This window comes from Hemitrygon akajei, chromosome 16 (assembly GCF_048418815.1).
Source record: "Hemitrygon akajei chromosome 16, sHemAka1.3, whole genome shotgun sequence".
NCBI lineage: Eukaryota > Metazoa > Chordata > Chondrichthyes > Myliobatiformes > Dasyatidae > Hemitrygon > Hemitrygon akajei.
The window spans coordinates 83067313-83091557 of record NC_133139.1 but is presented as its reverse complement, the minus strand read 5'-3'; the positions used below and the strand labels follow the sequence as shown (position 1 = coordinate 83091557).

Below are 24245 nucleotides of genomic sequence, written 5' to 3'. Positions count from 1 at the left end.
GTTTTCTTTATTTCGTGGCTGTCTGTGCGGAAGATGAATCTCAGAGTTGTACACTGCATACGTACTTTGATAATAAAAGTACTTTGAATCTTTGAATCCACCCAGGAAGAGAAGTCCGTCTGAGCTCCCCGGGTACCTCGTACTGACCGTGAGAAATTAACTCTGTCCCAGCATCACGGATGCTGATTGATCGCCTGAGCGGATGTGTTTGACATGGACAGCCGCGGATCACAAGCACAAGGTCTGAAACCTCGTCAACTCCGGATCACGCCCTCTTTGACAGGCACTCATTATGGATTACACGCCGATTTCCGCGGGCGGTTATGTTTTATTTCTCACAGCACTTCCCATCATAACAGGTAGGTGAAATACCTCCAAACGTAATAAATGTCCATTCATCTGTTTGAGCTCCCAGAATCAGATGCTGAATGTTCATAATTGTATGCTTCTGCGAGACAGTTAGAGTACCTATCTGTGCATCTCATGAACAGGTCTTCAACCTGCCACAGTTGATGAATGTGTCCCTTTATTGTGCATAACTTGTCAAGGGCGTTTCAGACCATTTCTTGGATACTCGTTTCTTATTTTCACTTCACTGTTTTACGTTAGGCAAAAGCTGACCGGTCGCAGACTCGGCGCTTCATTGGGCTCCTTTTCTGTTCTCTGTGTTAGATTCGGCCAACATTGATCCGGATAAATTCCTAGAGGATTGCAATGGGCTGGGCACTGTGCGCTGGAAGCAATGGGGCGACATTCAATGGTGCGAGAAAGTTTGTGAACCCTATAGAATTTTCTCTATTTCTGCATAAATGATCTAAAATGTGATCAGATCTTCACCTAGGTCCTTAAACTAGATAAAGGGAACCCAATTAAATAAATAACACAAAACATTATACTTGTTCATTTATTTATTGAGAAAAATGATCCAATATTACATGTATTTCTTGGAAAAAGTATCTGAACTTTTGTTTTCAGGAGCTGGTGTGACCCCCCCTTGTACAGCAATAGCTTCAACCAAACGTTTCAGTCCAGCACATCGGCTTGGAGGAATTTTGGGGCATTACTCCTTACAAAACTGCTTCATCTCTGGGATGCTGGTGGGCTTTCTTGCATGAACTGATTTCTTCAGGTCCTTCCACAACATTTCTATAGGATTAAGGTCAGGACTTTGACTCAGCCATTCCAAACCACCAATTCTCTTTTTCAGTCATTCTGCTATTGGTTTACTCTTGCGTTTGGGATCATTGTCTTATTGCATTATCCAACTTCTATTAAGCATCTGGTGACAGACTGTTAACCTGACATTCTCCTGTAAAATGTTTTGATACAATTTTGACTTCATTGTTCCCTCAGCGATTGCAAACAGTCCAGGCCCCGAGGCGGCACAGCAGCCCCAAACCCTATCCTCCTTCCGCCACGCTTCACATTTGGGATGCGATGTTGGTGTTGGTGTGCAGTGCCATTTTTCCTCCACACAGTTTCAACTTTTGTTTCATCTGTCCACAGAACATTGTTCCAGAAGTGTGGTAAAACATCCAGGTGGCCTTTTGCAAACTTGAGACATACAGCAATGTTTTGGTTTGGAGAGCAGTGATTTCCTCCATGGTTCCAGGAACACCATTCTTGTTTTTCTTATAGTGGACACACGTACAGAGACTTCAGCGAGTTCTAGAGATTTCTGCAGATCTTTTGCTGTTACCCTTGGGTTCTTTTTCATCTCCTTCAACCTTGCACTTTAAGCTCTTGGTGTGATCTTTGCAGGACGCCCATCCCCAGGGACAGTAGCAACAGTTTCCTCCATTTGGAGACAATTTCTCTTACTGTCGACTGATAAACACTTAGGTCTTTAGAAACGCTCTTGTAGCCTTTTCCAGCTTCATGCATCTCTACAATTCTTCTTCTAAGGTTCTCTGAAAGTTGTTTTGATTGAGGCATGGTGCACATAAACAGATCTTTCATGAGAAGAGCAGGCTCTGTCAGTAACCTGACTTTGACTTTTTTAATAGGGGAGGGCACCTCTACAACCCACTCCTCCAACCTCATCTCATTGATTGGAACATTTGCATTACCCCAGAGGTTCACATACTTTTCCCAGCAAATACATGTAATATTGGGTCATTTTTCTCAATAAATAAATAAACAAGTATAATGCTTTTGGTGTTACTTATTTAATTGGGCTCTCATCATCTGGTTTTATGATTTGCATGAAGATCTGATCATATTTTAGGTTGTATTCATGCAGAAATAGAGAACTTTCTACAGGGTTCACAAACTTACCAGCACCACTGTGTTTTATAAGATGGGCAGTTGCCAGCTTCCTATCTCATTTTTTGGCTTCACTTTATGAAAACCGGCAGAATATTTTCATTACTTTATATTGTAAAGTTGGTCAGTTCCATCATGGGTAGTAGGCTCCGTAGTATCCAAGACATCTTCAAGGACTTGTGCCTCAGAAAGGCAGCGTCCAGCATTATGCACACACATCACACAGGACATCCCTTCTTCTCATTGTTACCATCAAGGACGAGGTACAGAAGCCTGAAGGCACACACACAGATTCAGGAATAGCTTCTTCCTCTCTGCCATTCGAGTCATAAATGGACATTGACCCATGAACTCTACCTCACTACTTATTATTATTTCTGATTTTGCACTTTATTTTAATTTAACGATATCTTTACTGTAATATAATTGTGTTTTATATTTATCATGTATTTCATTGTGCGGCTGCCACCAAGTTAACAAATCTCACAACATATGATGTTGATATTTAACTTTAATCTGGTAATTTATGCTGAATGATGCTTGGTAAGATAGAGTTTAATTATCTCAAGGCAAAACTTTTGCAGAATTCGGTGATGGACCATAATACTGTTTGACATCAGATCCACCCATTTTAGAACAGTAGTATTTAATGTTTGTGACTGAAAATATTCCTTCAGTTTGGATGTGCAAGGACCAGAATTATGCTGACAAAATCATCCTGTCTGAAATGTCGATGTGTTGCAATGGACAGTAGTTTGTGATGGACTCTAGACATTGGTCTCTGGGGGTTTTGCTTTTGCTTGCATGGTGGGTGGTGGGAGCGAGGGTTGATGAGTTTGCTGGAGCAAGTGGAGTCAGAGGGATGGGGAGACTGATGCTTTGGTTGCTTGTGCATGGGAGGAGAGGGGCTTTGGGGTTAAAATGTTTTCTGTTATTCATTCTTCGGGTTTTCTCCTTCTGTTTCATGGATATCTGTGAAGAACAAGAATTTCAGGTTGTATACTATATACATTATCTGATATTAAATGGAACCATTGAACCAAACATTTATTTTGTGTGGAACAGATGGAAATGAAGTTTGTTCAAACTGTTGCACTGAAGAGGTGTCCGTGTTCTCTATGTAAGTGCTACTAGTGTCTTGAAGTCTGTCTTCCTTTTTAAATACGCTTAGTGATTTGGTCTTCACTACATCTGTGTGAAGATTTTTCTCCACCGCTCGATCTCTCTGTCCTGAAACTGCTAGCCCTTGTTGATGAAGTTTTAAGGGTATTGGGGATGTAAGAAATGATTCTTGGACTCTTGTAAATAACGGGTTAAAATTAAGGGCCAACGAGTGTTCTGTTCTGGATAGTGTACAAATTTCCATTTGTGCTTCACTGAGGAATCTGTCTGCAGCTTGTTTAGATTAATGACTCATAGATGTCTCTTGAGAATGATATGGGGGCTGGGTTCACACAGGTCGCACACACCATGCCTTACGGTTTCACACCACTGAGCTATGTTCCCTTGTTTGTTTCAGGGAAAAAGGGAGGACTCACTGATAAGGACATGAATGAACATCTGTCTGTAATTAAAACCTTGATTTAGTGGACTCTTTTATCTAAACAATTAAGTTTTGCTCCAACTGACTTGGTGGAAATACCTGTTGAACTCAGTGCTCTTTGTCTCGCTAGTTCTATAAATTGTAACATTTCTGCATGTTACACAGAGGTCCGTTAAGAGCTCCTAGAGGGAGAGGAATACTGTCCCTCTGGTATGCAGCTCCAAGCCTTCCGCTGGCTGGGTTTGAACAAATAAACTGGTGAAAATGATAACATAAAGAACTGTTTGTGGTGTGGTTTTTGGGCAAATTCAAGCTTACATTTGGTGTTGTGAATCGGATTCCAACATAGGGAACGTCTATTCCAGCTGAATAAGTGATGGGGGATTCCGGGTGAGTGTAAACGGGCAGTAGGACGCCCTGGTGTTTTACCTCTAACCGTCCATTCCACTCATTCGAAAAACTCCTGCCCCTTGCCCCGAGGATCCTGTACCTTGACAGGATCCAATGAACAACCCAGACCTGGAGAATAATGCAAGCAGTTATGATTGTAAGTATTAAAGGAGAATAATGCAAGCAGTTATGATTGTGAGTATTAAAGGAGAATAATGCAAGCAGTTATGGTTGTGAGTATTAAAGGAGAATAATGCAAGCAGTTATGATTGTGAGTATTAAAGGAGAATAATGCAAGCAGTTATGATTGTGAGTATTAAAGGAGAATAATGCAAGCGGTTATGATTGTGAGTATTAAAGTCTGTGGGTACTGAAGAATTGGGCAGTGGATCAGTGGCAGTGATCTATTACATTTTTCTTTTGGGGTTGGTCGCAGTGATAGGGCAGCAGATTAGGGGCAGTAACCTATTACATCTTGGGGCTGGTGGCAGAAACCCAGTAATTAGATAAGTGGGGTAACCGACCTGGTCTATTCTAATTGATCCGGCGGGCCAGTGGCTGTGGCCTGGTAAATTGAAGTAACTAATTGGGCAACAGATAGTTGACCCGGTAAATTGACCAGCACAGATTGGGACAGACGTTTATTCAAACAGAGGGGAAAGGGTCTCCCCTGCAGTCTATTCGGATGTTAAGTGCAGCGCTAACAAAGAAATTGGGAAATGGTGTGTGGCCACTGGGGGAACATGCGATATAACCTCCATGAACAAGCTGTAAATTTAATTTGGATAAAGAATTGCAGTAAAAAGTGGAAATTATTGATTAAAGAATGGAAAGATAAAGCTGATACCACATGGAATAGTACTTTACGAGCCAGTTGGAGGAACAATGCATGTGATAAAGGTGTGTAGAGGTATCTACGTCAGAAGGAAATCCCAAGAGTTGGGAAATGTTAAAGGCAGAGTGCGAATGGGTAGATGGGAGAAGAAAAAGAGAACGAGAGAAACAAAGAAAACAGACAAAGGCAGATGTGGACAGACAGGAAGGTTTAGATCGCCAGTGCTGCGTGCGAGATCCAGGGCCAATACGGGATCCCGAACCCACGTCTGGCATCCGACCCTGTTTGAGGACAGTGACCATGATGAGGATTGGCCACCCACCGTATCCCCCAACTTAACCGGGGCCGAGTGCACCCAGTGCTCCCGAACCCCAGTGCTCCCAGTACTCAGACACGGTGACCGCTTGGGTAAAAGAGCGGCGGCAGGGAAGGGGAGGCTCTGTATACCCTGGGATCCAGGCTGACTATTACCAATGAGTCCATTCATTACCCAATCAGCATACTCCCCCTTAATCTTGCCATCATCTATGATCTTCTCTCTGGTGAACACCAAAGCAAAGTTCTCATTAAGGGCCTCACACACTTCCTCTGCCTTTGTGACTAAATGCCCTCTATTGTCCAGAATTGGACCTATACTTGTGATTCACAATGCACCTATAAAATACCCTGAGATTCTCCTTAATCCTACTTGGCAAGGATATTTCTTCACCCTTTGTAATTCTCCAAATTTCCGGTCAAATTTCTTTCCTGCTTCCTTTATATTCTCGAGGGCTTTGTCTGATTTCAGCTTCCTAGAACTTACTTATGCTCCCTTTATTTTTCATTGTACAATTAATAACTCTTGTCACTCAAGCTCACCAATGCCTCACATGCTTTACATTTCACCCATACAAGGTCATGCACACCCTTGAACTCTAATCAACCAGCCTATTAAACACACTCATCTCTGGACAGAAACTTAATAAAATACTCCTGTTTGCATGAGAACAGGAAAAGATTCACATTATTTTAATATGGCGGCATTTTTTAATGTCACAGTAAAGACAATATGTAATACAGAGTAACCAACTTCTGCATCAAATATTTTCAACTTTTGTAAGTTCCTCAGAGAAGCTTCTCAAAAAGCACAGATGTCCCAAGAAATCTATAAGCCTGAGGACTGGAAGCAGCTTAGGAAGCAGGGATATTGACCAAGAAAAGATAAACGAGGGAGTATTTAAAACAGGAATAAAAAGAGAAAGAAGAAAGTAGAGTAATAACAGCCTGCATCAGACATTCAACCGGCAGAAAGCTGCAGGGTGTTCAAGCAGCGTCAGTGGGAGAAAAGGGAATGGTGTTGCTTTGAGTGAAGCCCTTCATCGTGTCAGAGTGGGAGGAGTGAGATGCTCCCTCAGGAGGAGTGGTGAGACAGACCAAAGTGATTAGTGAGGTGACAAGGAGTAAGACAATAGATCGTTGTACCAGGTCGAGGAGGAAATGGCTTTGAGTGGAGTTAGGAGACAATGGCGGTGGATTAGACAAAGGCAGAAAAAGAGAGGGGGAAAATGAGAGGCTGATGGAGCAAGACGTGAGGAGGGGAGTGTTAAGTCTGGAGACGGGTACAGCAGGTAGATAAGCAGGAACACAAAGGGACACCAGTGCTGGTATCTGATAAGCAAGCAGCTGAGATTGGGATCTATTAGTTGGGAGCAAAATGGCAACTGCTTAAAGAAAGATTTGCATTTATGGGTTACAGTGTTTAAGAGGCACATTGCACAGTCAGAAACAGAATGAAAAGGTCTCAGCATGCTGAGTACAATCTGCAGTCAACCAGAGTCAGAGGATAAGCAATGTCTAGAGGTGGAAGGTAGCTTACAAAGCACCTGAAAACAGGATTAACTACATGTTGGGAGAGAGAGGCCAGCAAGTGCATTTAAACACAGAAGGGGCAGTATAAATCTAGCATTTTGGCCAGTGTTAATGAACTACGTGAATGAGTTCTGAGCTGTGCTGTTTGAGCCTTACCTCATTTCCCTGATGTAGAAATTCCAACTGAACTTAGAAAGAGAATCATTGTGGGAGAAGCACCTACGTACCAAGGATCACCTTCAATGAATCTCCAAATTTTAGAGCAGAGAGTTTGAACCAATCCAAAACCTTAATCCATCCATCTTCAACAAAAGCCAGACTTGAAGGATTCAGAATGCAAGTTGAAGGAAGTTCTGGAGAAATGGACGGGCACGTGTAAGATTCAATGTACTGCATTACAGAGAGATAATGCAGACGTGCATGGAGAAAGATGGAATGAGAATGGGACTTGCCCATGGCATCCAGGTGTAACGTCCTGCTTCACATCTTTACTGTTATGCTGTAGGGATTTCATTTAGCAGCTCTGTTCTGCTTTCTACCTGTTTGGGTTATTGTTGAAGATAAAGGATGATGTGGAATGTGTGCCTTCCAGTTAGCAAGATGCTTTCTGGGTGAGGGACGATAAGGTTGGTCTTGGGTTCTGTTTCAGCAGCAGATGAAGAGAGAAGACACTAGAGAGAACTGGTCGTAGCATACAATCGGTGGGAGACCTGGATGCTCAAAATGGATTGTGAGCGACGTTTGAAAGATGGTGTGGGCATTCACGCAGACTGTAGGCCCAGCGTGTGAGTGACAGAGAAGTTCAAGAAGAGCTCCAATTTGTGTACATTTGACTGTTTAATTAAAATGGGGCCTAATGCTTTTTGTTATTCTTTACTAACCCTTTAGTTGAGATTCATAAATATAATTCCTTTGATTGTATGCAGTGTACTGTCTGTTATTTCGTGGCACTAATTTGTAACAGGGTAGCAAATTACCCAGCATCCACATAAACCGGGGTTTGGGGTGGGTCGAGCCATCTCAATCTCACAAGTTTCTGGGACTTGAGAGTGTCTTCCCTCGACTTACGCAGCCAAGGAAACTAGGGAGTTTCACAGGGAAAACTGGCAAATTAGATGCTGAATGGGCACGTGTGGGTGATGAAGTGTTTGGTTTTGTAGTTGGAAGCTTGTGAGCTGTGGTGTACCACAGGGATCACCGCTGATATTCCTACCTTCTGCAAAAAGTATGAACTTGGGTGTAAATGCAGTTGGTTAGTGTGCAGATGAGACAGACATTGACTGCTTTGTTGACCGGAGTGTTATCGGCTGCCGGATGATATTGATGAGTTGGTAATGTGGGCAGAGTCATGACTGATGGAATTTAATCTCAGTCGGCATGAACACAGTGGCCAATGGGAACATTTCTCTGCTGTATCACTCTGTGTGACCAACTTACTACTGAACAGGACAGGGCTCGTCAATACTTATAAGGCGATCCTGGAGTAACAGATTTTAACTGGAGGAAGTGATTCAGCAAAGAACTTAATGTGGCTGAGCTGATTAAGACCAAAGACTGGTGATGAGAAAGTCTGATGAGGGTAGGGCAGTGGATGTTGTCTACATGGATTCTAGTAAGGTGTTTGACAAAGTTCTTCTTGGGAGGCTAATCCAGACGCATGGGGTCCACGACGAATTCGCTATTTGGATTCAGAACTGGCTTGCCCAAATGAGACAGAGGGTAGAGGTTGAAGGGACTCATTCGAGCTGGAGGTCTGTAATTAGTGGGGTTCTGCATGGATCTCTGCAGGTACCCCTACTGTTTGTGATTATCTGGACAAAAATGTAGATGGGGGGGGGTGGGGGTTGTAAGTTTGTGGATTATACCAAGATTGGTGGAGTTGTACTGAGTGTAGACTACTGGCAAAGAATACAGCACTATGTAGATCAGTTAGAGATAGGAGCAGATAAATGGCAGATGGAGTTCAACCCAGATATATGTGAAGTGCTGCACTTTAGTAGGGCAAATACAAGGAGACAGTACACCGTTAAGGTCAAGATCCTTAAGTGTTGCTGAGTAGAAAGATCTTGGGATCCAAGTTCAGTCCCTTGGAACTGGCTACACAGGCTGATAAGGTGGTTAAGGTTTATGGAATCTTTGCTTATATTACTCGAGGCATTGAATTCTGAAAAGTCAGGAGAATATGTTGCAACTTTATAAAACTCTGATTAGGCCACATCTGGAGTATTACATACTGTTCTGGTTGCCTCACCATACGAAGGACGTTGAAGCTTTGGAGAGGATGCAGAAGAGGTTTACCAGGATGCTGTCTGGTTCAGAGGACATGTGCTATCAAGACAGGCTGGAGAACCTTCGGTTGATTTCTCTGGATCACTGAGGGGTGATCTGATAGAGAATTACAAGAGAGGCAGACGTAGGGTGGACAAAGCGTATCTGTTTCCTGGGGTTGAAACATCTAGTACCAGAGGGGTGGCATTGAATGTGAGAGGGAACAGGTTCCAGGTGGATGTAAGGGGTCAGTTTTTTTTGTTTTTTGTTGTTTTTTTACACAGAGTGGTGAATGCCAGGAATGCACTGCCTGGTGTAGTGGTAGATGCAAATACATTAGAGGCTTTTAAGAGATACTTAGATAGGCATATGGCTATAAGGAAGATGGAGGGATATGGACACGGTGTAGATGGGAGGGATGGCTGTTTGGGTGTTTTTTATTTGCTCGTTAGCTGGTTCAGGCCAAATGGCCACTTCTTGTGCTGTCGCTTCTATGTTCTATGAAGCACCTCGAGGGCACCACAGTGGCATAGCGGTTAGCACAACGCTATTATAGATTGGGGCATCAGGAGTTCAGTCCTAACGTAAGGCGTTAAGGCGTCGGTACATCCTCCCTGTGGAATGCGTGCGTTTTCCCCCAGTTCTCCGGTTTTCTCCCACAGTCCAAACACGTACTGGTTCTGAGGTTAATTGGTCTTTGTAAACTGTCCTGTGATGAGCAAACACGAGGAACTCTGCAGATGCTGGAAATTCAAACAACAACACACACAAAATGCTGGTGGAACACAGCAGGCCAGGCAGCATCTACAAGGAGAAGCACTGTCGACGTTTCGGGCCGAGACACTTCATCAGGACTAACAAAGGAAAGATAGTAAGAGATTTGAAAGTAGTGGGGGGAGGGGGAAATGCGAAATGATAGGAGAAGACCGGAGGGGGTGGGATGAAGCTAAGAGCTGGAAAGGTGATTGGTGAAAGTGATACAGAGCTGGAGAAGGGAAAAGATCATGGGACGGGAGGCCTCGGGAGAAAGAAAGTGGGGGGGGGGGGGGGGGAGGGTAGAAGCACCAGAGGGAGATGGAGAACAGGCAAACAACTAAATATGTCAGGGATGAGGTAAGAAGGGGAGGAGGGGCATTAACGGAAGTTAGAGAAGTCAATGTTCATGCTATCAGGTTGGAGGCTACCCAGCCAGTATACAAGGTGTTGTTCCTCCAACCTGAGTTTGGATTCATTTTGACAGTAGAGGAGGCCACGGATAGACATATCAGAATGGGAATCAGACGTGGAATTAAAATGTGTGGCCACTGGGAGATCCTGCTTTCTCTGGCGGACCGAGCGTAGGTGTTCAGCGAAACGGTCTCCCAGTCTGCGTCGGGTCTCACCAATATATAAAAGGCCACACCGGGAGCACCGGACACAGTATACCACACCAGCCGACTCACAGGTGAACTGTCGCCTCACCTGGAAGGACTGTCTGGGGCCCTGAATGATGGTGAGGGAGCAAGTGTAAGGGCAGGTGTAGCACTTGTTCCGCTTACAAGGATAAGTGCCAGGAGGGAGATCGGTGGGAAGGGATGGGGGGGATGAGTGGACAAGACAATGTGATGAGGCTAGGATTAAAATCGGTGGGTTGCTGGGTGATGTGGCTCAAAGGGTCAGAAGGGCCTGTCCTGTTCTGCATCTCAATAAATGAAAAATAGACGGTGAGAAACGTCTGCAGGACCCTGTGGGTGTTGGACATTGTGCCTGACGTGTGATCAAGCACAGTGGACTGAGACATGGCTTCAGTTGCTTCCAACACCAGGCACTGTGTGAAAAGATTCTTCTTACCAACATTGATGTTTAATCGTGCTTCACTGACAAAATATATTTTTTCAAAATATACATTCACTTCATTAAAATTTACTTATATAAACATGTTGACTAGAAACACCATTTTATATCAGTATCGACAATGTTGCTGAGCGGTAGGAACACGAATACCAGTGCTGAAAATATTGTCTGCTCAAGACATGGTTTATGGGTGTCTATGTAATATAACACACAGTAAATATCAGTCAGCGGCTGCAACAAAAGCTTAAAAATATGACAGTGAAACGCGTACTGATATACTTGTAATGCTGTAACAGAAACAGTTTATAATACAGTATAAAGTATTTGCAATTCGATTGAGTCCACAATGTAGTTACGTGACATCAGAAAGCTCAAGGCAGTGAAAAGTACTGAGCCTGATTATTTAGATTTCAGAAACACAACTGGGTGAGTCCAAAACTGAGGCAGAAATGAGATGAGTAATTTAGCAAAAATTAGGAGTTACAGGAATAAAATGGACATCAGACAGTTGATGCATCACACTGGGGTACAGTAATAGTGGGGACAGGTCTGTATTTGCAACTCTGGGGAAAAGTACTGGTGGGGATAGGTCTATAATTGTGTAATGCTGGGGTACAGAAATAGTGGAGAAGGGTATGTGATTGTGTAACACTGGCTACAGTAATGGGGAAGGATTTGTAATTCTGTAACACTGGGGTACGGTAATGATGGGGTAGGGTCTGTAATTGTGTAACACTGGGTACAGTACTGGTGGGGGTGTGTTTGTCACTGTTTAACACTGGTATATAACATTCCACACTCTGCCAGATTCTGCTCTAACTCCACTCATACCACTGGCTCCCACCCTGGGGTTCACGGACCCCTCAGTTAATGGTAGGGGTCCATGGCATCAAAAAGGTTGGGAACACCTGACTGATAGGTTGCGTAGCGGGCTGTATCTCACTGAGTCAGTATACAGGAAGGAGACAGAGAGACAAAAAACTGAGTCAGTATGCAGGAAAGGGACAGATAGGCAACAACCCTTCCCAGCGCAGGAAACACCAAAGAGCTGCTCATTGACTTTTAGGAGGTCTGGGTGGGAGTTGAGGGGTGGTGGGTGGTGCCGTGCACTCACACCTGTCTGCACAAACTGTGATGGAGACTGTTAAGAACTTCAAGTTCCTAGCAGTGCGGATGAGCCTCTCCTTGCCCATCCTCACAATAGACAATAGGTGCAGAAGTAGACCATTCGGCCCTTTGAGCCTGCACCGCCATTTTGAGATCACGGCTTATCATCTACTATCAATACCCGGTTCCTGCCTTGTCCCCATATCCCTTGATTCCCCTATCCATAAGATACCTATCTAGCTCCTTCTTGAAAGCATCCAGAGAATTGGCCTCCACTACCTTCCGAGGCAGTGCATTCCAGACCCCCACAACTCTTTAGGAGAAGAAGTTTTTCCTTAACTCTGTCCTAAATGACCTACCCCTTATTCTCAAACCATGCCCTCTGGTACTGGACTCTCCCAGCATCTGGAACATATTTCCTGCCTCTATCTTGTCCAATCCCTTAATAATCTTATATGTTGCAATCAGATCCCCTCTCAATCTCCTTAATTCCAGCCTGTACAAGCCCAGTCTCTCTAACCTCTCTGCGTAAGACAGTCCAGACATCCCAGGAGTTAACCTCGTGAATCTACACTGCACTTCCTCTACAGCCAGGATGTCCTTCCTTAACCCTGGAGACCAAAACTGTACACAATACTCCAGGTGTGGTCTCACCAGGACTCTGTACAAATGCAAGAGGATTTCCTTGCTCTTGTACTCAATTCCCTTTGTAATAAAGGCCAACATTCCATAAGCCTTCTTCACTGCCTGCTGCACTTGCTCATTCACCTTCAGTGACTGATGAACAAGGACTCCTTCACACTTATTCACATTAAACGTCATCTGCCAAGTATCTGCCCACTCACCCAGCCTATCCAAGTCACCCTGAATTCTCCTAACATCCTCATCACATGTCACACTGCCACCCAGCTTAGTATCATCAGCAAATTTGCTGATGTTATTCTCAATGCCTTCATCTAAATCGTTGACGTAAATCGTAAACAGCTGTGGTCCCAATACCGAGCCCTGAGGCACCCCACTAGTCACCACCTGCCATTCCGAGAAACACCCATTCACCGCTACCCTTTGCTTTCTATCTGCCAACCAGTTTTCTATCCATGTCAATGTCTTCTCCCCAATGCCCTGAGCTTTGATTTTACTCACCAATCTCCTATGTGGGTCCTTATCAAATGCCTTCTGAAAATCGAGGTACACTACATCCACTGGATCTCCCCCATCTAACTTCCTGGTTACATCCTCGAAAAACTCCAACAGATTAGTCAAGCATGATTTACCCTTGGTAAATCTATGCTGGCTCGGCCCAATCCTATCGCTGCTATCTAGATATGCCACTATTTCATCCTTAATAATGGACTCTAGCATCTTCCCCACTACCGATGTCAGGCTGACAGGTCGATAGTTCTCTGTTTTCTCTCTCCCTCCTTTCTTAAAAAGTGGGATAACATTAGCCATTCTCCAATCCTCAGGAACTGATCCTGAATCTAAGGAACATTGGAAAATGATTACCAATGCATCCGCAATTTCCAGGGCCACCTCCTTTAGTACCCTAGGATGCAGACCATCTGGACCTGGGGATTTGTCAGCCTTCAGTCCCATCAGTCTACTCATCACCATTTCCTTCCTAATGTCAATCTGTTTCATTTCCTCTGTTACCCTATGTCCTTGGCCCATCCATACATCTGGGAGATTGCTTGTGTCTTCCTTAGTGAAAACAGATCTAAAATACTCATTAAATTCTTCTGCCATTTCTCTGTTTCCCATAACATTTTCACCCAATTCATTCTTCAAGGGCCCAACATTGTTCTTAACTATCTTCTTTCTCTTCACATACCTAAAAAAGCTTTTGCTATCTTCCTTTATATTCCTGGCTAGCTTGCGTTCATACCTCATTTTTTCTCCCCGTATCGCCTTTTTAGTTAAGTTCTGTTATTCCTTAAAAACTTCCCAATCATCTGTCCTCCCACTCACCTTAGCTCTGTCATACTTCCTTTTTTTTAATGCTATGCAATCTCTGACTTCCTTTGTCAACCACTGTGGCCCCTTTCCCCCCTTTGAATCCTTCCTTCTCTGGGGGATGAACTGATTTTGCACCTTGTGCATTATTCCCAAGAATACCTGCCATTGCTGTTCCACTGTCTTTTCTGCTAGGCTATCCGTCCAGTCAACTTTGGACAGAGATCCCATGGCCAGGAAATGTCACCAATGCCTCTACTTCCCCCGAGGCTAAACAAAGTAGATATGTCCCCATTGACACTGACCGATTTTTAATTGATGCATCATGGGAAGCAGCCTCTCTCAGCTTGGTATGACAACTGCTCTGCCCGTCAACACAAGAAACTGCAGAAAGTGTGGACACAGCTCAGCACATCATGGAAACCAACCTCCCTTTCAGAGACTCTGTCTATACGTCCCCCTCCCTGAAGAAAGCAACTGGCATCATCAAAGACCCCTCCCACCCCAGACATTCTCTCTTCTCCCCTCTCCATATGGGCCGGAGATACAAGAGTCTGAAAGCACACAGCAGCAGGCTCAGGGACTGCTTCTACCCCGCTGTTATAAGTACAATAGACTCTTGACCTCACAACCTGCCTCGTTACACTCTAGTACCTTATTTTCTGCCTGCACTGCACCCACTGTCACTGTTACACGTTACTCTGCATTCTGATATTGTTTTCCCTTGTACTACCTCAGTGCACCGTGTGGTGAATTGATCAGCAAGACAAGCTTTTCACTGTATCTCTCTACATACGATACTGCTCTCATTACAATTCCAGTTCCAGAGCACAAGCTCCTCTGGCAGTAACCACAATTTCAATGGACTCTCAGAACTATTCTGGCTGCAAGACTATTTGAAGTACTCTCCCTCCCAGATCTGACCTTGTTCTAGATGCAGAGCATGAATGGTAGTCAAGTGTTTAAGAAGGCTGGACAAATATATGCCAATATTTATGCACATTTGACACCATCTCTCTACTTTGAACTTTGTTTTTATATTTGTCTTTAGTTGCATGTCACACCGACACACCACAGCAAATTCCTAATTGTATAGGACAAATAAAATTGATTCTCTCTTTATTATGATATTTCTTTATAATGGATATCAATTTGTCCTTCAGGTAAAAGGAATTTTCCCTCCACCCCCCCCCCCCCCTTCTTCTGTTCCCCACTCTGACTCCTTAGCTCTTCTCACCTGCCTGTCACCTCCTGCCAGTGCTCCTCCTCTTTCCCTTTCTCCTCTGATCCACTCTCCAGCCCTTTACCTTTCCCACCTGCCTTCACATCTCATTTTCAGGCTATCCTGCTTCCCCTCACCCTACCATTTAATTCTGTTGTCTTCCCCCTTCCTTTCCAGTCCTGATGAAGGATCTCGGCCTGAAACGTCGAGTGTTTATTCATTTCCAGAGGTGCTGTGGGACTTGCTGTGTTCCTCCTAAATGTTTCTGTGTTGCTTACGATATATCCCTGCTTGTTGACTGTGTGAAATGAGAAATGTTAGCCCTGAGAATTGTGTACAGCCAGATTTTACAGAGAAACTGACCAGTTTTTTCCATATTTTTCTGAATGATTTAGAGAAAAAAAGTTAGTTTGTGAAGATTGTAAATACAACTCTCCACAAACAGGTGGTGCACCACTAACCACTAGAGGTTAGAAGAACCCATCTCAATGTGAGAGGAATCAGGATGGCTGCACTTTCTAAAAATGGAAGACTATGCAACGAGAGGCAAAGTTTCGGGGTGAGTGGGTGGTCATTCGGGACTGAATTAGGGAGGAATTTCTTCTCTCCAGCTGTAAATTGATGGAATTCTTCATGCACAGGTTGTGGATGCGCCATCACTAAATATATTCAATGGAATTGGGTCTGGGTATGATTAGAACACAAATTTATTTAGGAGTGCACTCGGCCAGAACGCCCCTGACTTCTATTTATAACACTCCCAGAACCGTACATCGATGGACATCAGGGGATGCTAAACAAGAGAGAGACACCGTGTGGTCGGGGCCGGGAACTGCAGAGTTTAACACTGAAGGCAGCTGCAAGCACAGCTCCCCCTAGTGCAGGGATGAATCAGCAATGGACAGCCAGAAAGTCCTCGGTGAGTTGTGTCACTGGAGGAGATTACAGGGATAGAAAGTGATCGGATATCGACTATTTAAACACGAGGATGAGAATGTTGCAAAAGGTGTTGTCTCACATTTTATCCACTTGTAACAGAATATAAAGAGAATATTTGTGTCATTCATGCAAATAGTTACCACGGAAGTAGATGTTTGCAACACGTGAACAAGTCTGTGATCCAATGGTAATTTCCATGAGCGGGACGGAAAGTTGCCGGGCTCAAATGCTCTTACTGCTGAATTAGCCCCGATGGCCATGTTCAGGTGGTGACTCCGTCTTTGTAGAAATCCAAATCAACATTTTGATGAATTGATTCAAAAACAGCCCGGAATTCAACACTCTTGGGAGTGAAGTGTCCTTGCATTTAGCACAGTATATGTTGCCGATGGACTGTAGTATTGGAATCAGCAGTGTCCCTCAGTAACAATAGTCATTAAATTATTGTTTTATCTGTGCAGAATTGATCGATGTAACACCATTTATATTAGTCTGTGAGTGGTTATTGTTTAGAACTTTGTCTGAATTCACTTCTTTTAAAGGAAAAGATTCCTGATCATTCCCAGAAGGGATTTCCTGATTTTTGTGGGGTACTGCATTCATGACCTTGTAATGCCCTGTTTTCCGAGCCCTGTTTATTAGGATCCAGGCGACTATCAGCAGGAGTAACAGTATTAGGATGGGTAGCGAGATCATCAGTGCCATCTTCCAATCATCACCTGGGGAACATGCACAAAAGCCATTACACAATCATTAACCGTCTCAGGCAAATACATCAATTGTACAACCACTGATCCTTCTGAAAATCCCACAATTTTGTACATTTCATGGACATTACTGGTTTATCTCCCATGCTTTCTCATTTTCTAAAAAACACATACTACACAACAAACATTTTGACATCACAATCATTCTTGCCAAATTTCACCCAGCAAGTCCTAGAAACAAACACAAGGCAATGCCATAATCTGCTTTAATAACGCTGATTGAGGAGCAAACAGTGACCAGGATCCCACTGGAATGCATCTGCTCTTCTTGGAGTTTGTCATTTTGTTTGCAAAGTTTCAAAGGTCCAAAGGCCCAATTTGATGTCAGAGAAATGCATGCAATATACTATCTGAAGTGCTTTTTCTTTGCAAATGTCCACGAAAACAGAGAAGTGCCCCAAAGAATGAATGACAGTTAAACATGAGAACCCCAAAGTCCTACCTCCCAGCTCCACCTCCTGAACGTCAGTGGCAGCAAGCAATGATCCCCCTCCACCCCCCAGCAAAAAAAAAGCAGGCTGTTTAATTCCTCGGCTGAAAGGCAGCACCTCAGAGAGTGCTCCCTCGGGTTGGAAGCCCGTGATGAGCTGTGTGCCCAGGGTTCAGAGTGAGGCCCATCGCTATTTGGTCGAGAACATACAGGGACATGTTTAGAAAGTTTGCAGATGACAAGAAGCACAGCTGGCATCATGGACAGTGAAGATGGTAATCAGGAATTGCAGAGAAATCTTGATCAGCTACGTAAGTAAACAGAGGAATAGCAAATGGAGTTTAATTCTGATATGGTGGCAAGGTAACAGTGGTTAGCACAGCTTTACAGGACCAGCGACCCAGATTCAACTGTCTCTATGGAGATTGCATGGAGTTCCTCCCACTGTCCAAAGACGTACCAGCTGGTAGGTTAATTGGTCGTTGCAAACTGTCCCGTGATTGGGCTCGGGTTAAATCGGGGGTTGCTAGGCGCCGCAGCTCGAAGGGCCGGAAAGGACTGTCCCGTGTTGGAACTCAATCGATCAATCAGTGCGAGGTGTTGCATTTTGGGAAGTGAAATCAGTGTAGGACTTTTCACAGTGAACGGCAGAGCCCTGGGGTGTGCTGTGGAATAGAGAGATCCAGAGATCTCAGTTCCGTTAAAGTGGTGTCACAGGCAGACGGTATGGGGACAAAGGCTTCTTCAGTCAGAGCGTCAAGGGTAGCAGCTGTACAGGATGTCAGTGGGGCCACATTTGGAATAGCGTTCCCTTCTGCTTGTCCTTTCGTACGAAAGATGTTGCCACCCTCACCCGCATCTCCTGCATTTTCCGACCATCCGTGCTCACTCCATCGTCCCACCACCTTAACAGTGATCAAGGTCCTCTTGTCCTTACCTACAACCCCGTGAGCCTCTGCATCCAACACATCATTCTCATCAATGTCCACCATCTCATTCTACCACTAAACATATCTTTACCTCCTCACTCTCTCTGCAGAGATCACTCCCTCAGTAATTCCCTCATTTTTCCCTCCTCATTAAACTTTCACCTGGCACGTATCCTTGAAAGTGGCCAAAGTGCTAGAGCTGCCCATTCACATCCTCCCTTACGTCCGTTCAGGGCCCCAGACAGTCCTTCCAGGTGAGGCAACACGTCCCCTGTGAATCTACTGGGTTGTCTATTGTGTCCGGTGCTCCCAATGTGGCCTCTTCTACATTGATGAGATCCACCATTCATCAGGGGACAGCTTTGTTGAGCACCTCTACTCCATCTATCAAAACATTTTAATTCTGACTCCCATTCATGTCCATCCATGGTCTACTTTGTACCAAGATGAGGCCACCCTCAGGGTGAAGGAACATCACCTTGTATTCCCCCTGGGTAGCCTCCAACCTGATGGCATAAATCTCGATTTCTCCTTTCGGTTCAAAAAAAATTCCCTCCCACTTTCCTCTTTTGCTATTCCCTCCTGAGAGCTGTTACCTCTTCTGACTTGCCTACCAGCTCCCCCGGGTCCCCTCCTCGTTCCCTTTCTCCTGTGGTCCACCATCTTCTATCGGATTCCTTCCTCTCCAGTCCTTCATCTTTCCCATCCACCTAGCTTCACCTATCACCTTCTAGCTATCCCTCCCCTCCACCCAAGTTTTAGTCTGGAGTCTTCCCCCTTCGTTCTCTGTCCTGAGGAAGGGTGTCAGCCCGAAACGTAGACTGGTACAAACAGTCAAGGGCCATTTACACAGCAGCACTGTTTGAGGGAGAGATCTCAAAGCAAAACAGTACAGATGCTGGAAATCTGAATAAAAACACAGGAATAGGAGTACTTGGCAGTAAACAGGGTTAACTTTCCAGACCAATGACCATTCATTAGATCCGACTTGAAGCTCTGTTTCTCTCTTCCAAGATGCTGCTGGACCTGCTGAGTATCCCAACATTTTCTTTCTTCATTACTCTTAAAGGTAGTTTGCATATTTCAACACACAAAATGCGGGAGGAACTCAACAGGCCAGGCAGCATCTATGGAGAAGAGTAAACGGTCAAGGTTTCGGACAGAGACCCTTCAGCAGGACTCACGAAGGGACATCACGTTGGGTCCCGGCCCGAAACAGCAACTGTTTACTCTTCCACGGATGCTGCCTGGCCTGCTGAGTTCCTCCAGAACTTTGTTAGTGTTGCTTTGGATTTCCAGCATCTACAGACTTTCTCGTTTTTGCCCATTTGCTCCTTTGCTGTTAGTGCGCAGAGGAATAGGGGAAAATAATGAATAACAGGACGTCAATCTCAGGAACCAGACAGGAGCTCAGTTTAACACTCCACCTGACAGCTGGTATGTCTGAGACTGCTTTCTCAGTACTGCACAGGACACTCGCCTGGTTTTAATGCCCAAGTTACTCGAGAGGGATTGAACCGACAATCTCCCGACTCGAAGCAGGAGTACCATCCAATGAGCCACGCACGGTCTGATGTAGAGAGAAACTGTACACCTTTGTTAATCCTGGGCGTGTCATAACTCTCAGCATTTACTCGTGATCACACGGGGATGATATCTCGGCTCTGAAAGGGTTAATTATTTATTTTCTCATCCATGCACTGTGACCAAGGTAACTCACTGACCTTCCATCGTGATTTCCACTTGCTCCTCATCTGTTCCAAGTTCATTGCTGGCTCTACACCTGTAAATTCCTTTGTGTTCTGATGTTGCCTTGGAAATGTGGAGAACCCCAGGACCGCCGGGAGATGTGGAGAACCCTTTGATGCCCTGACTGGGCTTTTCCCATCCCAGTGTTACATGGGGGTTTCCAATGGAGTGACAGGTCATTGTAACTTCATCATCTTCTCTGATGAAGACTGTAAGCCCGGACACGGTTTTGTTATTTACTGATATAGTTGTGTTTCGTGGTTTATCTGGAAAAGAGTGAAAAGAGTGAAATTAACCAGCTCCTCCCATAGGACACAGAACAGGGTGGGCCCTTTGTCCCATGATGTTGTACTGACCTTTATAAACCTATTCCATCAACAACCCAACCCCTCCCTCCTACACAGCCCATCGTCCTCCATTCTTCATTCATTCACATGCCTATCTAAGTCTCTTAAAAGTCCCTTATGTATCCGACTGAACACCCACCCCTGACAGTGCAGTCCAGACACTTCCTCCTTCTCTGTAAAAACCTGCCTCTGACTCCCTGGCTCACCATAAAAGGATCTCCTCTGCTACAGCCATTACCTGCCTGGGAATAAGGCACTGGTGCTCACTCTTCCTACGCCTCTTACAATCTGATACACTCATCCTCCTTGGCTCCAAAGAGCTCACTCAGCCTTTGCATAGAAGACATGCTCTCTAACCCAGGCAGCATCCTGCTCAATCTCCTCTGCACCATCTCTAAAGCTTCCTCATCTTTCCTATAATGAGGCGACTAGACATCACTACACTGTGTATTCAGAGGGCTGGAAAATCACATTGGACTGTGTGCTGAGCTCACTCCTGAGCAGCTGTGGTCAAAATCCCGAGAGCCTTCATTCCAGAGTCCTCTCTCAGTAAACAAACCATCTCTCTATGTGATGAGCCCAGAACTCTTGTCGTTGTCAGGCTGAGAAACAACAGATTCTCTCTCGAGCCACATGAGCTCCTCTCAACCAGAAGCATTTTAAGAGAGCCTTGTGCAGGGAGCAATCCCACTGTCTGTTTCTCTGGTGGGTGGGATTTGGCCCCAGCCCACAGTTTTCTCCAGGAAACACGAGGTGAAGAATCTCAGCACTAACTCACCGTGTCCACTGTGGCTCACGGGAGCACCGCCAGTCTCGTTTCAAACTGTTCTGGATTTAAGTTGTACGCCAGAGAATGGAGCACAAAATCGAGGCCAGGGGTGTTGGTGAACCTATGGCATGTGTGCCCAGGATGGCAAATGCAGAAACTCTGTTGGCATGCAGCAATGCCCCTTGATTCTTTTGATTCTTTCATTTATTTCAATCTTGTCTGTTATACTTTTATTAATGGTAACATAATGAATGTACAAATTGTTATTTATGTGTAAGTAACAATTACACATTGTTATGGAGTCATAGAAAAGTACAGCACAGAAACAGGCGACCGTAGCCCTCCATATCTCTACCATCCATGAACCTACCCAAACTCTGCATAAACGTTGAAACCGCCACTTGTGCTGGCAGCTCATTCCACACTGTCACACCACTAAGTGAAGAAGGCTCCCCTCATGTTCTCCTTGAATGTCTCATGTTTCACCCCACCTCATAACCTCTGGTTGTAGTCCCACCCAATCTCAGTTGGAAAAGCCTGCTGGCATTTACCCTATCGATACCCCTCATAATATTGTATACCTCTGTACAATCTCTTCTCAATTTTCTACACTCTAAGGAATAAATTCCTACTAATAAATAAGGGTATTTACTATAAATAAAGGTTTTTCTTTCAAAGAGTTCTTATCTATTTTAACTGATTTAATAATCAATGATATCTATTAACCCCATCATATCACTGCACTGTAAACACTTTAAACCATTTTTGATCATGTTGTTCATATCGTAAATCCATGCTTGTGTTTCAATATTTATGCACGTTTTACTCCACATTCATGCTTTCAACTTTATTTTTACATAATTCTCTATAAATGTTGAATGTTGTTGTACTTTGTCACGGTCACACCCTCACCCACACACCACCGCAAATTCCTAATCCATGCTTTGTATATGGTGAATGAAGCTGATCCCTGATAATTTCGGCACAAAATTACCATGACACACAACAGACATTTTTCAGAAGATCATCACCAATTTGGACACACGACCCCCAAAGGGGTTTGGCACCCCTCATTTAGGCTGACTTTACAGTGGGGTTCTGAGGAGGTCCTACACTGGCCCAGTGCTGTCCTTTAACTCAGACATTAACTGAAGTTCCATTTTGCAGAGCTGCCAATCCCTTGTGCCCTGGGCATATTTTGTTTGTTTTTGATCTGACTGTGTGATGATATTGTACAGGCAGGGAATAAAGCAACTTATTCTACTCCTATGTCTTATGGTCTATTCCACAAAGAAACCTCCTATACTTACACAAGATGTTTACATCATGAGAGGAGCTGGTGGAACCAATATCATTGCTGACTCTGCAAATGTACCGACCACCGTCTCCCAGCTGGACCGAGGGGACGTGCAGTCTCTCACCACGACTAATCGTTTTTCCATCTTTGATCCAGTGCACATCAGGAACTGGGTTGGCATCTGCGCGACAGGTTAAAATCTGGGATTCCCCTTCAATCCAGTCCTGCTTTCTGGAGATCTGTGCTTTCTTTGGAGAATCTGTAAATTTGGTTAAAAATAGAAATTAAAAGCTGAAAGTTAAGAGCACAGAATTGTTCCTTGGTGATTTTGGTGCTGACCAAGTTCCACTTCTCAGAGTAAGAGAGACTTTTACTTTAATACCCTGTGCTACCACCAAGCACAGCAAGTCAAACACACTCAGTGGCCACTTTATTAGGTATACCTGAAGAGCCCAGTGTGGTCTTCTGCTGCTGTAGCCCATCCACTTCATGGTTCGACGTGTTGTGCATTCAGAGATGCTCTTCTGCACACCACTGTTTAACAAGTGGTTATTTGAGTTACTGTCACTTTCCTGTCAGCTTGAACCACTCTGGCCAGTCTCCTCTGACTTTTCTTGTTAACAAGCTGCTTTTGTCCACAGAATCACCACCCACTGGATGTGTTTTGTTTTTCACACCATTCTCGGCAACTCTTGTTGTGCCTGAAAATCTCAGTAGGTCAGCAGCTTGAGATACTCAAACCACCCTGTCTGGCACCAACAATCATTCCACAGTCAGAGTCACTTACATGCTAATGTTTGATCGAAATGCGAATAAACTTTCCTATCTATGGACCTGTCCAAGTGATTTTCAGACCATTTTGAGAGGACTAAAATATAAAAGCAAGGAGGTAATGTTGAGGCTTTATGAAGCACTGGTGAGGCCTCACTTGGAGTATTGTGAGCAGTTTTAGGCCCCTTATCTAAGAAAGGATATGCTGAAACATAGAACAGAAATACAGAAACCCTACAGCACAATACAGGTCCTTTGGCTGACAAAGCTGTGCCAAACATGTCCTTACCTCAGAACTACCTAGGCTTACCCATAGCCCTCTATTTTTCTAAGCTCTATGTATCCATGCAGGAGTCTTTTAAAAGACCCTATCATTTCCACTTCCACTGCCGCTGCCAGTAGCCCATTCCACGCACTCATCACTCTCCGAGTAAAATACTTAGCCCTGACATCTCCTCTGTACCTACTTCCAAGCACCTTAAAACTATTGCCCTCTCATGCTAGCCATTTCAGTCCTGGGAAAAAGCCTCTGACTATCCACACAATCAATTCCTCTCATTATCTTGTACACCTCTATCAGGTCACCTCTCATCCTCCGTTGCTCCAAGGAGAAAAGGCCGAGTTCACTCAATCTATTCTCATAAGGCATGCTCCCCAATCCAGGCAGCATCCTTGTAAATCTCCTCTGCACCCTTTCTATGGTTTCTATGTCTTTCTTGTAGTGAGGTGTCCAGAATTGAGCACAGTACTCCAAGTGGGGTCTGACAAGAGTCCTATGTAGCTGTAACATTACCTCTCGGCTCTTAAACTCAATCCCACGATTGATGAAGGCCAATGCACCATATGCCTTCTTAACCACAGAGTCAACCTGCGTTGCAGCTTTGAGTGTTCTACGAACCCTGACCACAAGGTCCCTCTGTTCCTCCACACTGCCAAGAGTCTTGCAATTAATGCTATATTCTGCCATCATATTTGACCTACCA

At 44.5% G+C, this 24245-nt stretch overlaps 1 protein-coding gene across 1 annotated transcript in view; it reads right to left on the bottom strand.

Moving 5' to 3' along the window:
* Positions 1-10969: 10969 nt before the first annotated feature.
* LOC140740240 (intercellular adhesion molecule 1-like) overlaps positions 10970-24245 on the bottom strand; it is a 48869-nt gene continuing 35593 nt past the window's right edge. The window contains exons 6-8 of the mRNA XM_073069341.1: positions 22505-22750; positions 20054-20344; positions 10970-16922 (exon numbers count right to left, since the gene is read on the bottom strand). Coding sequence (XP_072925442.1) covers positions 16645-16922; positions 20054-20344; positions 22505-22750 — 815 coding nt within the window. The 3' untranslated portion in view covers positions 10970-16644. The remainder of the gene's footprint in view (positions 16923-20053; positions 20345-22504; positions 22751-24245) is intronic.